Raw genomic sequence first — 18,076 nt, forward strand, 5'->3', positions numbered from 1 at the left:
ATAATTATTATCGAATGTTGCATATTATCACCTGTTTTTAATTGCAAACTAAGAAAATGTTGTAACTATTTTAGGTAAGTAAAATAAGAATTTACTAATACTTCCGCGTTGGCTTGCCTGACAACGGTGTTGGGCACCATCACGATCTGTTATGGAAATGGGTTGTGACAACATGGTATCAGAGCACTAGGTTCACATAGGTCTCACAAGTCATGGGCAAACCTAATAGAGTCTTGCGGTTCGGTACGGAGACATCTGTAATTATCTTTGAGAGGCTATAGGGTGTTAGGAAAGCTGCTCTTTATTCATTTCCTATCGTGCAGTGGTTGGTATACTAAAATTTCCTCTTCTATTCTCTCACAGATGGTGAGGACACGCACGTCTGATGTTCCAGACCTGGGAGGAGCTACTCCCCCCGTTGCGAGAGGCTGAGGCAGAGGCCGGGGGAGGGCACTAGCCCGAGGTAGGGGATGAGGGCGTCCCAGAGTTATCCTAGTAGTACCACTAGCAGATCCTGCGAGAGATCCTATTATCGAAGAGTAGGGTGAGGCACCCGCAGCTGAGCCTACCCCGACAGACTTTATGCCAGCACCGGGTTTTTAGGAGGTCATGAGCCGTATGCTACAGTTCATGGATTCCATGACTCTGGCTGGTTTATTTCCAGCGGATCCAGCTATATCACAAGTAGGAGGGTGAGCACAGACCCCTACTGCTTAGGCTCCTGGACACGCAACTGCAGTGTATCTTACTCTGAGTGCACTACCCACAGATGGGGCCCAGCCGGTTACTGTAGTGGCACCCCAGCCCAGACCAGCTACGGACGGTGACCCGTAAAAGTTATTGGACAGATGGACTAGACTTCACCCTCCTATCTTCGAGGGTGAGCATCATGAGGATGCCCAGGACTTCATAGATAGGTGCAGGGATAGCCTGCACAACATGAGGATATTGGAGTCGCATGGGGTTGACTTCACTACTTTTCAGCTTGATGGCAAGGCCCGTAGATGGTGGCAGTCTTATGTTCTTGGCAAGCTAGCAGGTTCTTCTCCCATCACTTGGAGTCAGTTCACACAGTTATTCCTGGACAGGTATATTCCACCCTCTGAGAGGGAAGAGCTACGATATCAGTTCGAGCAGCTGGAGCAGGGTCAAATGTTGGTGACCGACTATGAGGCGAGGTTTTCTGAGTTATCCCGACATGCATTGATGATACTTCCTACTAATGCAGAGCGGGTGCAGAGGTTCGTTGCAGGGTTGCATTCTGGCATTAGGGACAACATGGCCCGAGAGGTGGAGATGGGGACTCCTTATCAGCTAGTGGTGGAGATTGCTTGGAGGATTGAGGGCTACCGTTTGAGGGGTAGAGAGAAGATGCAGCAGGACAAGAGGGATAGATTCTCTAGAGAGTTCAGAGGTGCCCCGATTTGGGGTAGAGGTCAGTTTGAGAGGGGTCATCCCGGCAGGCCCCCATATTCAGCACCACCACCTGCTCGGGGTGCTCCGGCGCGCCCCTATTTCAGCGCCATACCAGAGAGTTCTTATCGCCCGCCAGCTATTCAGGGTTCCTCTGGTGGGTATTTAGGTCCTCAGGGTTCTTCTGATTCTTATTTTAGTGCTATGTCGAAGAGTTCATACCGTCCACCAACTATCCAGGCTTCTTCCAGTGGGTCTACAGGTCATCGGGGTCAACCATTAGGGCAGCAGGCTACCGCACCGCGGGGTTGTTTCGAGTGTAGAGACCTTGGTCATATGAGGAGATACTGCCCCAGGCTTCGGGGCAAGGTAGTATAGTAGGGTCAGCAACCTATAATTTTAGCACCGGCTGCCCCGCCACCTAGAGGTAGAGGGCATACTGGTAGGGGCCGTCCTAGAGGTGGAGGCCAGGCAGGGAGAGGCCAGCCAGCTACTACACAATCAGGTGGAGGCCAGCCAGCCGGTGCTCCGACTAGATTCTATGCCCTTCCGGCTTGGCCAGATTCATTGGCCTCAGATGCCGTCATCACAGGTATTATTTCTGTCGGCGTTAGAGATGCCTCAGTATTATTTGATCCAGGGTCTACTTATTCATATGTATCATCTTTGTTTGCTCGATTCCTGGTTATTTCTCCTGAGCCTTTGGGCACTCATGTTCATGTGTCCACTCCTGTGGGTGATTTTGTAGTTGTGGATCGGATCTACTGGTTCTGCGTGTCACATTCTGTGGTTTCGAGACTAGAGCAGATCTCCTGTTGCTTGATATGATTGATTTTGAGGTCATCCTAGGCATGGATTGGTTATCTCCATATCACGCCATCCTAGATTGTCATGCCAAGACTGTTTCATTGGCAATGCCAGGGTTGCCGAGGTTGGAGTGGAAGGGTTCCACAGTTGATACATCTAATTAGGTTATCTCTTTCTTGAAGGTTCAGCATATGGTCGAGAAGGGGTGTTTGGCTTATCTAGTTTATGTTCGGGACACCACTGTAGAGTCTCCGATAATTGATTCAGTTCCGGTAGTTCGAGAGTTCGCCAATGTGTTTCCTTCTAATCTTCCTGGAATGCCACCAGATCGGGATATTGATTTCTGTATTGATTTGGCTCCAGGCACCCAGCCTATATCTATCCCACCGTACCATATGACTCCGAAGGAGCAGCTTGAGGAGTTATTATCAAAGGGGTTTGTTAGGCCCAGTGTATCGCCTTGGGGTGCACCAGTATTATTTGTGAAGAAGAAGGATGGGACTCTGCGGATGTTCATTGATTACCGCTAGTTGAATAAATTCACCATTAAGAACAAGTACCCGTTGCCTCATATCAATGACTTGTTTGACCAGTTGCAGGGTGCTAAGGTGTTCTCCAAGATTCACTTGAGGTCAGGGTATCATCAGTTGAAGATTCGGGACTCGGATGTCCCGAAGACTACATTCCGGACTAGATATGGCCATTATGAGTTCCTGGTGATGTCCTTTGGCTTGACTAATGCCCCAACAACATTCATGCACTTGATGAACAGGGTATTCAGGCCTTACATTGATTCATTTGTCATCGTCTTCATTGACGACATCTTGATATACTCCCGTAGCTCGGGGGAGCACGAGCAACATTTGAGGGTAGTGCTTCAGACCTTGCGAGAGCAAAAGCTATATGCTAAGTTCTCCAAGTGTGAGTTCTAGTTAGAGTTAGTGGAATTCTTGGGGCATATTGTGTCAGGAGAGGGTATTAAGGTGGACCCAAGAAGATTGAGGAAGTTCAGAATTGGGCATGTCCTATTTCGGTGACCGAGATCAGGAGTTTCCTGAGGTTAGCAGGTTATTACAGACGATTCATGCAGGGCTTTTCATCTATTGCGTCACCTCTAACTAGATTGACCCAGAAGGGTGTTTCCTTCCGTTGGTCTGATCATTGCGAGGCGAGCTTTTAGAAGCTCAAGACAGGCTTGACTACAACACTAGTTCTTGTGTTGCCTTCTGGCTCAAGGGTGTATACGGTATATTGCGACACTGTGCGCATCAGATTAGGGTGTGTATTGATGCATGAGGGGCGAGTTATTGCATATGCTTCGCGTCAGCTGAAAATCCATGAAACGAATTATCCTGTGCACGATTTGAAGTTGGCCGCGATTGTTCATGCTCTTAAGATATGAAGGCATTATCTGTACAGGGTATCATGTGAGGTTTATACTAATCATTGCAGCTTACAGCACTTGTTCAAGCAGAGGGATCTCAATTTGAGGCAGCGTAGATGGCTTTAGTTTTTGAAGGATTATGACATCACCATTCTTTATCACCCGTGCAAGGCAAATGTGGTCGCAGATGCCTTAAGCAGGAAAGTAGAGTAGCTTGGCATTCATACCAGCAGAGGAGAGGCCACTAGCTTTGGACATCCAGTCCTTGGCTAACAGACTTGTGAGGTTGGATATTTTAGAGCCCAACCGAGTTCTTGCGTGCGTTGTTGCTCAATATTCATTATTGGAGAAGATCAAGGCCCGGCAGTTCGATGATCCACATTTGGCAGTTCTCAGAGAGACAATGCTTTAGGGTAGTGCCAAGGAGATTTCTATTGGCGATGTTGTTGTTTTGCGGCTCCAGGGTCGCCTATGTGTTCCTAATGTTGATGGTCTGAGGGAGAGGATACTAGAGGAGGCACACAGTTCGAGGTATTCCATTCAGCCGGGTGCTACGAAGATGTATCCTGACTTGAGGCAGCATTTATTGGTGACAGAGGATGAAGAAAGACGTAGTGGAGTATGTGGCTAGGTGTTTGAATTGCCAGCAGGTCAAGTACGAGCACCAGAGGCCGGGTGGCCTACTTCAGCCAATGCCTATACCAGAGTGGAAGTGGGAGTGCATTGCTACGGATTTCGTAGTTGGCTTGCTCCAGACCTTATGGAAGTTTGATGCAGTGTGGGTCATCGTGGATAGGGTGACCAAGTCATCACACTTTATACCGGTTGTGACTACTTACACCTCGGAGAGACTGGCTCAGATTTACATCCGGGAGATAGTTTGGTTGGACGGTATGCCTGTTTCCATCATATCAGATAGAGGCTCTCAGTTCACTTCTCATTTCTGGAGGGCTATTCAGGGTGAGTTGGGGACCTACGTGGAGCTTAGCACAACATTTCACCCACAGACCGACGGGCAGTCAGAGCGGATAGTCCAGATCTTGGAGGATATGCTTAGAGCATGTGTGATTGACTTTGGAGGACAGTGGGATCAGTTCTTGCCTTTGGCAGAGTTTGCTTACAATAACAGCTATCAGTCCAGCATTGAGATGGCTCCATTTGAGGCTTTATATAGTCGGTGGTGTCGTTCTCCTATCGAGTGGTTTGAGCCTTGCGAAGCTAAGTTATACGGTACAGATTTGGTACAGGATGCCTTGGACAAGGTAAAGTTGATCCAGGAGAGGCTTCGCACAGCTCAGTCCAGACAGAAGAGTTAAGCAGATCAGAAGGCACGAGATGTATCATTTATGGTTGGCGAGAAGGTCCTCTTGAAAGTCTCACCAATGAAGGGTGCTATGAGGTTCGGGAAGAAAGGCAAGTTGAGCCCAAGGTTTATTGGCCCATTTGAGGTATTGAGACGAGTTGGGGAGGTTGCTTACGAGCTTACTTTACCCCCTAGTTTATCGGGAGTCCACCCAGTCTTTCACGTGTCCATGCTTCGGAAGTATCATGCCGACTTGTCCCATGTGTTGGACTTCATTACTATTCAGTTGGATGAGAGCCTGAGTTACGAGGAGGAGCCAATTGCCATTATTGATAGGCAGGATTGCCAGTTAAGATCCAAGAGGATTTCAGCAATAAAGGTGGAGGGGCCAACCAGTCGAGGAGGCGACCTGGGAGTCTGAGGAGGACATGCAGAGCAGATACCCACATTTATTCAGCACCTCAGGTACTTTGCTATGCCCGTTCGAGGACGAACGTTTATTTAAGAGGTGGAGAATGTAACGACCCGACTGGTCGCTTTGACTTTTAGAACCTCGTCCCCCTAAATAAAACTTCCCGCACTTTCTTTAACTCATTTACGACCCGCGGGGATAGTTGGTTCGGGAATTTGAAAGGATTTGGGTTGAAATATGCCCATTTGATTCCTTAAGATTTTCTTAAAAGGCTAAGTTTGACTTTGGTCAATATTTTTAGCAAACGGACCCGGATTCATGTTTTTACGGTCCCAGAGGGTCCTTAGGAAAATATGGGACCTCGGCGTATGCCCGGAATCAAATTTTGAGGTTCCTAACCCGATTAATGAATTGTTATTAGAAATTGTTAAACGAAAATTCTAAGGATTTAAAGAAACTAAATAATGATTGATCACATGGGTATCAGGCTCGTATGTTGGTTCTGGAGTCCGGTACAGGTCCAATATAACATTTAAGACTTGCCCACAAAATTTGGTATCAATCCGAGTAATTTAAGGGCGTTTCGGCTTGTTAGAGGAAAATTAAGAACTTGAAGTTCATAAGTTTGATTCAATTGGTTTTAGGGGGCGATTCTTAGATTCAACATTGTTTCGGGCGTTCTAAAGGTTCGAGTAAGTCCGTTTCATGATTTCAGACTTGCCGGTATGTTCGGGCGGGGCCCGGGAGCCCCGAGCGTCAATCGAACGAGGCTCGAGTGAAGTTGGAATTTTTGAGAAGTGCTGAAGCTTTTGCTTTTGTCATAACCGTACCTACGGTTGGTCAGCTCTAGGTGCGAGACCGCAAAAGCGGTTCGCCTATTGCAGTGTGGCCTAGGGCAGACCAGGCCCAAACTGTAGAAGCGGCTCACAAGCTGCAGAAGCGGCTCCGCAGAAGAGTCCTCAAGACTGCAGAAGCAGTCGCAACCCATTTGGCCAGTTCCGTAGATGCGTTCGCTTTCTCGCAGAAGCGGGACCGCAGATGCGGAAATCGCTGAAGCAATGAGCTTCATTTAATACGGGTTATAAATCCCTTTTTGCCACTTTTCACTCCTCCATTGGTAATTTTGGGAGCTTTTGAGAGAAGACTTCCACCTAGCATCTTGAGGTAAGCTTATTCCACATATTCTTAGTTTAATACATGTGTCTTAGGTAGATTAAATACTAGAATTAAGGTGAAATCAAGGGGGTTAGAGCAAAACCTAGGGTTTTGACAAAAATTAGATTTAACCAAGAAATTTGATATGAAATGAATTAGAAATCATATTTTATTGATCCTTAGGTTATGGAGAACAACTTCCTTCAAAAATTTTTGGAATCCGGGCACGTGGGCCGGGGTCGGACTTTGGGAAACTTGTGTTAAGGGTTGGAAAATTGCTTAAATAGCTAGAATATGATCTTGTGAGCTTATATTGACTAGTTCCTACATTATTTAACTAGTTTTGGATCATTCGGCTCCACATTGAGAGTTCGGGCTCGTTCTTGGTATTGGAAGTGCACTTTGGAGCGAGGTGAGTCTCCTTTCTAACCTTGTAAGAGGGAATTGTCCCCATAGGTGTAATAATTGAATAATTGCTACTAAATGCGGGGGCTACGTACGCACTAGGTGACGAGAGTCCGTGCGTATCTACTATTATGTTAATTGTACGGGTAGTCTAGGACCCGTAGCATGCTATATTTGTGAATGACTCTATATTTTCTTGCTAATGTGATCACTTAGGGTATGCTAGAGACTTGGAAAGGAATATAAACAAATGTATACACTTGTTGGACGCTTTGTATGAATTTGTTTGAAAATAAATGCGCATTCATGTGTTTTCTTGATATTAATTGATATTTGTGGATCGGGCCAATCGCCTCGGTAGAAATAGATGCATCTATGGTTTGCGCCATTCGACTCTCTGGCAGTACACAGTTTATTTCCTGTTGGATCGGGCCGTCGACCTCGGCATAATGTGCGAATGATACTATGTGAAATCTTATCCATGACTTGATCTGCTAAATATTTGGAATGTAAATGGCTAATTATAAAATTGTTAAGAACATGACTTATTACCTCTTGCTACAAACTGTTGATTATTTGTGACTTCCATGCTTAGCATAACACTTCATTATATTATTTGACCTTAGTAAGTATCAAGTCGACCTCTCGTCTCTACTTCTTCGAGATTAGACGGGATACTTACGGGGTACATATTATTTATGTACTCATACTACACTTTTGTACTTAATTATACAGGATCTGAGGCAGGTACATCTGGCTACCAGTCTGGTGCGCGCCCCTGATTCATAGTCTGAGACTTCCACAATGAGCTGCCCCTTCCTGTGTCGTTCAACAGCTTGATGGAGTCTCTCGTTATTTATTTTTGCTATCTATTCTATTTCGGATAGTAGGATAAATTTATTCTTTTGTATATTCTATTAGTTGCCCACAATTTGTGACACCAGGTCTTGGCACACACATTGGTAGGCGTTTCTTTTGGGTTGTATAATTATTATCGAATGTTGCATATTATCACCTATTTTTAATTGCAAATTAAGAAAATGTTGTAACTGTTTTGGGTAAGTAAAATAAGAATTTACTAATACTTCCGTGTTGGCTTGCCTGACAACGGTGTTGGGCGACATCACGATCTCTTATGGAAATGGGTCGTGACAAATGTATACGCTAAAACTCAAAATTTAAGCTACTGTATTGATTAATTTGAGGGGCACAACTTGACTTTTAATGTGCTACTTAGGTTTATCCCACTCCAATATTTACTCAAATTTTTATTAGGTAGTGGTGCCCCGCCAGTTTCAAATCTGCTCATACTAAACAAAACAAGATACCAGAAAGTAGCTTTTGTTGCAAAACCAAAATAAAATTATGGTGAAAAAGTTTAGTAGTTCACTTGGTTGGTGCTTAAACTTAGGTGCTTAAACTTTTACCTTGTTAGTTAAGATTCTATTTTCCATCATATAATCCCTTTTGCCATTTTCTTTTTAAAAATAAATTTTTAAAAAAATGCAAAAGAAAAAAAAGAAGAGAAAATTGAAACAAAATAAGAGTGGAACTCTCCAATAAACTTATCCTTACAACTCATGGTCTTTATGTATATGCCATCAAACATCATAGAACCTCTTAATTGCACAATATTATTTATTCGGCACTATAAGTTTTTTTTCTCGTAAATCCTTAGGGGTCACACCTTTCAAAGTTAAATCTTTAGAAAGTTACTTCGGTCATATTCCTAGATAATGTGTCCGGTGAAGGAAAAATCACGCATCTCTAATAATAGCATAATTAGCTGCTTCACTGAAACCCTAACAATAAAAGCTAGTCGAATAAAATTTTAGTTTAGTTTAATAAAACAATAAAAAGGATACTTTGGTGCATTTCAATTTTGTATATCTCAATTGCTGAGGTTGGTATTTGATCGCAGCGGACTCAACCTAAGGAAGAGTGGGCGCTAATACTTTTACCCAATAGTGGTATCGGGGTCAATTTTTCACAGGGAGCTTCAATTTAGAGTTGAGTGTTTGTATGGTCTAGGACTATGTTATAGCTCCTAATTGATCTTCTAACATTTTCGGTTTTCTTTTGACTATCAACTACAATTTATCAACTACAAGTTTAAAGCTAAGTTAGGCTAAGATATTGATTCTAAGTTGTATACAATATAGAGAAAGGCACTAGGGTCGTGGCATATACCTAGGTGGTCAACTAACGGGTAGAGATTCCTAATGCAAGAATGATGAATATGAGACTTATGCTATAACCTTTGCACTTTTATACCCACTCTCACACCTCTCGGTAGAGAGAGTGATTTTGCCCAATTGCCTCTCTCGAGACCAATTGGGTAGGCCAATTTGCCCAAGCAACTTATGGTTCAAGTTGGGTAATTACTCTCTCGAGGTTTAACCCGTTAATTGGGACTACCATTCTCATGGATCCATCCCAATTCCTTGTTGGAATTAATCTTGGGGTCATAGACTCTCTTTCTCAAGAAGAGTCAAAACTCACTAAGCTAGACTTAGTGTTTGCAACCACCAAATCTTAATGAAAACATAAGATTAATCCAAATAACAAATACCCAACATCATTCATGCACTAAACAATCACACCCATTAATTACCCACACTAGGGTTGAGCCACAACCCTAGCTAATGGGTTTAGCTAGCCATAATAGAAATAGAAATTGAAGAAATAGTAGATGAAATTGACATAATAATTAACTACAATGTTAATATACTCAAATCCACGTTAATACTAGAAGAAATTGCCCAAAATGGACTAAAACTATGAAGTCTCGAGTTCAGCTGCTATCTGATAAAAACCAGAAACTCCCAAAACTGCCGCTAAAAAGTAAAATGTTCTTTTATACTACACAGGAAAAATCGGACAAAAATACCCCTGAGGGTCTGACGCGGACCGCGCACAAATGACGCGCGACCGCGTAGGGGTTTGGGTCTTAATATCTTGCTTTTGACACTTGGGGACGCGGACCGTGCAAATGCGACGTGCGACCGCGTAGGGCGTTTCCACGCGGACCGCACTGATTAGGTGTGTGGCCGCGTGGGCTTTTGCCTTGAATGACCGAGTTTCTGACACTCTTGGGCGCGGACCGCATGGAAAGGAGCACGGACCGCGCATCTTGACTTGAAAATTGCATGGTCTCTGAACTATCCTGCGCGGCCGCGTGGCAAAGCAGTATGGACCGCACAGGTTGACCTGGAAATTGCCCAGCCTCTGAACTCTCCTGTGCGGCCGCGTGACAAATCAGTGCGGACCGCACAGGTCATTTTGTTCCCCACTTCAGTTGTCTTTTGACACTTGGCAGATTTCACTCCTTTTTGAGCCGATCTTTGGTATTTGTCATCTTGTCGCTCAAACCTGCAATCAAGCGCAACTTGTAAGCATTTTGGGACTAATTTATGGCAGTTAATGCACAAAGCTTAGGTAAGAATGGGTATAAAATATGTAGAAATCACAGTTATCAGTATTGCCTTAATAAGCAGATCTACCAAATTATTACTTGAACGAATTGTCAATCCATTATTTCAATTTTTTTGAAAAACATACGTGAAATTTTATTGTGAAATGTGCTTTATTATGTGTACTATCATATAATATTTTCACACAACTTTGTTAAAATCTCCACTTTCAAATTAATATCATACGTTTTCGATTATAATGAGTAATTGATCTCTGTGGATGACAGAAATTAAAGGTAGGTCACCTCTAGCAAATAGTAGGAGGTCATCTGCATAACTAAGATGTGTGATCCCTAGTTTGGAACATCTTGGATGGAATCTGAACTCCTTCACTTCTATGAGACCATTGAGACTTCTACTTAGATACTCCATAATTATGTAAATAAAAAGGGGGAGATGAGATCTCCCTATCTCAAACATTTAGCAGCATCAAAGGGTGGGTGGATTCTCCATTTATCATGATAGTATATTTAATAGTGGTAACACATTCCATTATCCATCCAACAAATCTCATAGGAAAATATAGCTCTATTAGAACCTGCTAAAAAAACTCCACTCAATTGAATCATATGCTTTTTGGAGATCAATGCATCTGTCAGAGATATGTTTCCTTGTATATGCTCTCACTAGCTCATGTGCAAGTATAACGTTATCAGTAATTCTCCTGCCATGAATGAAACCAGCATGCGCTTCACATATGATAAAGTCAATAACTTGTTGTATTCTGGCTGCTAGCACTTTAGATATAAGTTTGTAGAGCATGGTGCAACAGGCAATTGGTCTATAATTCTTGAATGTGTTAGGTTTGGGTATTTTAGGCACCAGTATGAGAGTAGTGCAGTTAATATCTTTATATAGTTTCCCAGTGATAAAAAAGTCTTTCACATCTTGAGATACTTCCTCTTTGATGATCATCCATGCCTTCTTAAAGAAGTAGGCATTGTATCCATCAATACTCGGAGCTTTGTAATTGTCAATAACACATAATCCAACATAGATATCTTGATCAGTGACCTCTGCACATAGAGCAACCTTTTGTTATTGTGACAAAATTGGCCCATTCCTCATAATCAGCCTTTTTATTGCATGAATAGTGTGGGCTGCTAATTCCATTAGACTTATAAAACTTAATTATTTCCTGCTTTATGCTGTCAGGGTGAGTAAGTTTATCTCCTGTAAGAGCCACAATTTCAGTTAGCTGCTTCTTCTGACTTCTTTCTTTCATGACAGTTGCAAAATACTTGGTGTTTGAATCACCAAATTTAATCCATTTTCCTCTAGATTTCTTCTTCAAGACACTTACCTCTATGAGAGACCATTTTTCTAGATTCTGAATATACCCCTCTCTTCTTCAAGTAATGTATCATTACATCTTGTATTGATCTTCTCATGTATGCTCTCTAGGTCCACTCTAGCTTGTACAATCTTTAAGATTATAGTTCTGAAATGTTCATTATTCAAAGTTCTGAAATATGGTCTTAGGTCTTTTAACTTCATCCAAATATTCTTCATCTGGCAAGTTATATATGATTGTCTCCAAATCCTTTCCACAATGGCAATGAAACTATCATGCTCAACCCAAACATTAAAGAATTTTAATGGTATTTTGCCATGATTTAGAGCTGAGTGTAATATTAGTATCATGGGATCATGATTAGAAATAAATGGTAGTTGTTGCGGCCAAACGCACATGCAAATATACGCGTTCGTCAAGTAATAAAGTGACTAAACGTTGGATGTCGAACCCACGAGGACTTGTGATTAACTATTAACTAAATTAGACTATCATAATTATCTAAACAAGGATTAAACCCAAAAGTAGCGATGATAAAGTAATTAAACTAAAAAGAAAATAACTAATGAACTATAAACAGAGGAAGAGCAGATTTTAATATTATCAATGTGATGAAAACGATCGATGGTGATGGGCTATCTAACATTTCTATTGTATTCTTTAATTGAATTGACTAACTAATTTACCTAGTTTATTGGTTAATAGGGTTAATATTGCTCACAAGAATCTGTCCAGTTCTTACTCGCCTATTCAAGCTAACTTAATGCCTATATGCCTATGGAGTTAGAACTAACAAGACATATTTATAATTCCTGTAAATCAACCAAGCAAGACAATTAGGTATATGTCTATCCTAACCGCGAATCCATTCCCCAATGCCTAGGTTTAAGAACTTGCTCTACTCAATCCTATATGCAATCTAGAATTCCCATTTTCGAGTTGTAATGATCCGACCGGTCATTTCATGAGTTACCGCTTCATTTTCCCTATTTTTGCTTCTTTATGTCTTGTTCAGCTGTATAATGTGGTATTGGGTTAGTTGGTTCGGGTTCGGAGTGGTTTCGTTGAGGAATGAGACACTTAGTCTCTTAAGTTGGCCTTTTAGTTGGAAAAGTCAACCGAAAGTTGACTTGTGAGTAAACGATCTCGGAATTTAGTTTTTATGATTTGAATAGCTTTGTGAGGTGATTTGGGACTTAGGAGCATGATTGAAATGTGTTTTGGAGGTCCGGGGTAGATTTAGGCTTGAATTGGCGAAATTAGAATTTTGACGTTTTCCGGTTAGATTTTTATATCGGAGTCGGAATGGAATTCCGAAAATTGGAGTAGCTCTGTTGTGTCATTTGTGATGTGTGTGCAAAAGGTTAGGTCATTCGGACGAGGTTTGATAGAATTTTTATCGAATTTGGAATTCAGAAGTTTTTGGAATTCTTAGGCTTGAATCCGATGATAATTTGATGTTTTGATATTGTTTTGAGCGTTCCGAAGGTTGAAAAAAGTTTGAATGATGTTATGAGATGTGTTGGCATATTTGGTTGAGGTCCCGAGGGCCTTGGGTGAGTTTCGGGTGGTTAAACGGATCGGGTTCTTATTTTGAAAGTTGCAGATTTTCTTTTAGTTCTGTTGCAGTTATTTCTTCTTCGCGATCGCATGAGCAGGCTTGCGATCGCATAGAGCAGTTGTAGAGGCAGTATAGGTTGTTCTTCGCGTTCGCGTATCTGGGGCTACGGTCACGAGAGTTGTCCAAGTAAAGCATCGCGAACACGTGGGTTAAGTCGCGTTCGCGTAAGGTTAAGTGGACCAAGGTTGGACCACGCGTTTGTTCATCGCAAACGCGGTCCATGGTCTGTGATCACGTAGGTGTGAGAGAGTTGTGTATCGTGTTCGTGTGGGGAGTGATGCGTTTACGTAGGGTTATTTCTGAGTCAGCAAAGTTTGTTCTTCGCGATCGTGATGGTCTTCCCGCGATCGCGATTAAGGAAATTTCCTAGGCAGAATGTTTAAATAGCCATCTTTGCGAATTTTAGGCCATTTCTCACAATTGTTGGCCGGATTTGGAGCTTTTTGAGAGGGATTGAAGACGGAATCGAAGAAAAACACTTGGAGGTAAGATATTTGAACTCAATACTCGATTCTATGATGATTTCTACCCAATTAAATATGAAATTAATGGGATTTAAAGCCTAAAATTGGGGAATTAGGTCTTGAAATTGGAGACTTTGATTTGAGAATTTGAGGGGTCGTTTGTGGTCGGATTTTGATGTATTTGCTGTGTATGAACTCGTGAGAGTGTAAGGATTCTAGTTTTGTGATTTTTATCGGAATTCGAGACGTGGTCCCAGGGGTCAGGTTTGGTCAATTTTGGAATTTTTGATGTAATTTGAATATTTTCGCATGGGCTTCGTTCCCTTAGCGTATATTGATGTTATGATTCTGTTTTTGGATAGATTCGACGTGAGTTGAGGCCGAGTCGAGAGGCGAGGGTGTCACATGGTAGTATTTCATCCGGTTTGAGGTAAGTAACCATTGTAAATCTAGACCTGAGGGTATAAAACCCTAGGATTTCGTACTTCTTTTTGATAAATGAGGTGACACACATGCTAGATGACGGGAGTGTTGGCGTGCACCCGTAGGGATTGTGATTTTGTCCGTTCTGTGGCGACTATATAGTTGCATATTTTAATATACCCTATATGATATCCACGTGTTTAGAAATTGGTTTGTTAATTTGGGCTGAATGCCATGTTTGGGGCATTTGTGCTGACCTGTTTAGACCCTTAGGGGTATTTTTACTACCTTCCTCACTCTATTTGATTTGGAAGCATATTTTCAGTCATGTTTTTACATGTTTATTGTTTAAACCCGGTTTCATCGCTCTATTTCTTATTATATGAAAACTATTGGGCTGAGTTTCCCTGATTTTCACTGATATGCTCGAGTGGCCGTGAGGTTAATGATTGAGAGAGGTTGAGGACCTAATGGTGAGAATTACACACACACACACACACACACACACACACACACACACACACACACACACACACACACATATATATATATATATATATATATATATATATATATATATATATATATATATATATATATATATATATATATATTATGGATCGGGCTGCACGCCACAACAATATTAGATATATGGATCGGGCTGCACGCCGCAGAGATATATATATGGATCGGGCCGCAGCGATATATATAATAATAATAATAATAATAATAATAATATTATTATTATTATTATTATGAGATATCTATTGAGTCGGAGTGTTGAGTGTGAGTACTGATTGACGAGAGCTGAGTCACGAGTGACTGAGAGGCATGCCCGAGAGGCTATACTTATGAGTGATACCTTGCCCGAGGGGATTGTTTGTGACATTTTGATGCTTTCACTCTTCTTTTATACTGTGCCTTTGTTGAAAAATATTGAATAAATGTTTTCAAAGGTTTTGAATTGAAACTGGAGTTTTAAGAGATAATTGGATATTGAACCGCTGATTTTGACTTGATATTTCTATTGAAATTTCTTGCATGATTTTTAAATGCTCGTCACTGCACTCAGACTTTATTTACTTTAGTTACTTTCTGAGTTGGTGTACTCACGTTACTCCCTGCACCTTGTGTACAGATCCAGGTGCCCGAGCATCAGAATGAGAGCTTCCAGCACTCTCAGAGTTTTACTGGAGATCGCATGGTAGCTGCACAGCGTTTGCAGCCCTGCCTTCCTCCTTTCTATCTTAGTATTTTGTTATTTCATACTATTTTGTATTATTCAGACAGTGTTTTGGTTGTACTTAGAGGCTTATGACTAGTGATACCAGATTCGGGCTGTGTTAGTATGTTTTGTACTGGTTTCCGCATATATCTGTTGATTTATATATATTACATATGAAGAATTTGAGACGTAATTGGTTTTAGAAAATGATTTTTATAAAAATAATTCGATGTGGTAAATGTTGGTTTGGCTTGCCTAGTACTATGATAGGCTCCATCACGACCAGAGTATTTGGGGTCGTGACAAGTTGGTATTAGAGCCTAGGTTACATAGGTCTCGCGGGTCATGAGCCGGTTTAGTAGTCTCACGGATCGGTACGAAGACCTCTGTACTTATCCTCGGGAGGCTGCAGAACCTTTAGGAAAAAACTTCACATTCTTGGAATTCCTGTCGTGCGAATCTGTTGATTCTAGTACTAAACTTCTGTTATTCTATTCTCTCACAGATGGTGATGACACGTGCTACCGGTCAGGACAGACGACCACCAGTACCACCAGTTGGGGCCATTAGAGGCCGAGGCCGTGGTCGAGGTCGTGGTAGGGGAAGAGGTGTAGCCCGCACAGCAGCTAGGGCAGCACCTACAAATCCACCAGCCGCCTAGTTCATGCTCAGGTCCCAGTTGTGGAAGCTCCAGTAGTACCAGCTTAGGCACCGACTGTGCCTATTATGATTGCCTTCAGAAGGTCCTAGCCCAAATTCTATCAGTATGCACTAAAACAGGAAGGGGTAAAGGTGATTGTACCGGGAGCAAAAAGAGTGTTGAGCCATCTATGGCAGTAGAGAAGGGGTCTTTAAGCAAAGTTGCAATAAAACAGGAAGGGGTAAAGGTGATTGTACCGGGAGCGGCCAGCAAACCAATCATAATTGTGGAAGGTGCCCGCGCAGATCGGGTTATTATCAAGCCAGTAACCCAGTTACCAGTAATCAACAGCAAGGCTATTCCATGGAATTATGAACGGGTAACGGTGATGTACAAAGGGAAGGAAGTCAAGGAAGAAATATGTTATGTACAGGGTTTGACTCGCTCGGGAAGGTGTTTTACTCTCGAGGAGTTAAGAAGAGCTAAAGATAATCCAGCACCAATAAAGAAAGGCGTAACTGAAGGAGAAGCAGAAGAATTCTTGAGGAAGATGAAGCTGCATGACTACTCTATCGTGGAACAATTATGAAAGTCGCCCGCTCAAATTTCCCTATTGTCATTATTGATCCATTCGGACAAGCACCGTCAAGCTTTAATGAAGATCTTGAATGAGGCACACGTTCCCGATAAGATCTCCGTGAATCACTTGGAAAAAATAGCCAACAAAATCTTCGAAGCAAACAGAGTCACGTTTTCTGATGATGAATTGCATGTAGAATGTACTGAGCATAACAGAGCTCTTTACCTTACATTAAAATGTGAAAACTCTGTGGTGACCCAGGTATTGGTTGATAACGGGTCAAGCGCAAACATTTGTCCTCTCTCCACTCTAAGCAAGTTAAAAATAGAAGAGGAGAGGATCCATAAGAACAGTATTTGCATGCGGGGATTTTGACGGCGGAGGTAAAGATTCAGTTGGGGACATAGTGCTGGAGCTGATGATAGGGCCAGTCGAGTTCACAATGGAGTTTCAGGTGCTGGATATAGCTGTTTCCTATAACTTACTATTGGGTCGACCATGGATCCATGCCGCTAAAGCAGTCCCATCAACACTACACCAGGTAGTCAAATTTGAATGGGATAGACAAGAAATAGTTGTGCATGGGGAAGACAGCTTATGTGCTCGCAGCAATGCCATTATACCAGTCATTGAGGTGGAAGATGAACAGGGACCATGGGTCTACCAGGTTTCTGACACGATACTGGTAGAAAAAGTTCCGGAGGGGAAATACATTCCAAATACAAAGATAACCGCCGCATCAGTCATGGTAGCCTATGAGATGTTGAAGAATGGTTTTGTACTCAGTAAAGGTTTGGGCTCATCTTTGCAAGGCATCATACAACTGGTGTCTCTTCCCGAAAACTTGGGAACATTTGGTTTGGGATTCAAGCCCACTGCCGCAGACGTAAGAAAGGCCAGAAAGCTAAAACAGAAGGCATGGGTCCTTCCAAAGCCAGTCCCACATCTTTCCAAATCATTTGTCAAGTCCGGTACCAGAAGTCGCCCGGTAACAACAATTCTCAGTTCTATGATTAATCCTGACGAGGAGTTAATTAAAAGGTTTGAAAAGTTGTTTGATGGTGTGAACATGGTGGAAAGTGGTGAAGGTCCTAGCAACGCCGAAATTCAATTCATTGGGCCAGAAACAAAGCTTGATAATTGGAAAGCCACTCCTCTCCCCACTCGAAAGGAGTCTTGGTAGTTTATTTTGATTTTCCTTCAGATTGTCTGGATCATTCCAGAGTTGTAATCCAGATTTTTATCTTTCAGTCTGTGTGAAGTGTGCAAACCTTGTTATCTTTTCATCATTCAATGAAATGCAATTTCCCTTTTCTTTATCATTCCTGATAGTTTTTCTTTTCTTTTTCTTTTTTGTACAGTTCTTTTTACGCTGGCTCTAGTGATATGGCATGCATAAGGAATCCTCAGCCCAGTCTTAAAAATCAATCTGATTCTGAAATAATAATTCAAGAAGTAGATTGTGATTACAAATCAG

At 42.1% G+C, this 18,076-nt stretch overlaps 1 protein-coding gene across 1 annotated transcript; it reads left to right on the forward strand.

The window, feature by feature from the left end:
- The first annotated feature begins 939 nt into the window (after window positions 1-939).
- On the forward strand, window positions 940-2,750 carry LOC138878066 (uncharacterized). The gene is made up of 3 exons (XM_070157723.1): window positions 940-1,675; window positions 2,006-2,145; window positions 2,403-2,750. Exons 1-3 carry the CDS (start codon window positions 940-942, stop codon window positions 2,748-2,750), a joined length of 1,224 nt encoding a protein of 407 aa, XP_070013824.1.
- The last annotated feature ends 15,326 nt before the right edge of the window (window positions 2,751-18,076 follow it).

Source organism: Nicotiana sylvestris, chromosome 9 (assembly GCF_000393655.2).
Source record: "Nicotiana sylvestris chromosome 9, ASM39365v2, whole genome shotgun sequence".
Taxonomy (NCBI): domain Eukaryota; kingdom Viridiplantae; phylum Streptophyta; class Magnoliopsida; order Solanales; family Solanaceae; genus Nicotiana; species Nicotiana sylvestris.

Bases quoted from the DNA above. Each gene is read 5' to 3' on its own strand.
- LOC138878066 (XM_070157723.1), top strand. From the start codon at position 940: ATGAGGATATTGGAGTCGCATGGGGTTGACTTCACTACTTTTCAGCTT. The intron at 1,676-2,005 runs GTCATCGGGGTC...CCGTCATCACAG, and splicing joins TTCTTCCAGTGGGTCTACAG to GTATTATTTCTGTCGGCGTT. The intron at 2,146-2,402 runs GTGGGTGATTTT...TCTTTCTTGAAG, and splicing joins ATGTTCATGTGTCCACTCCT to GTTCAGCATATGGTCGAGAA.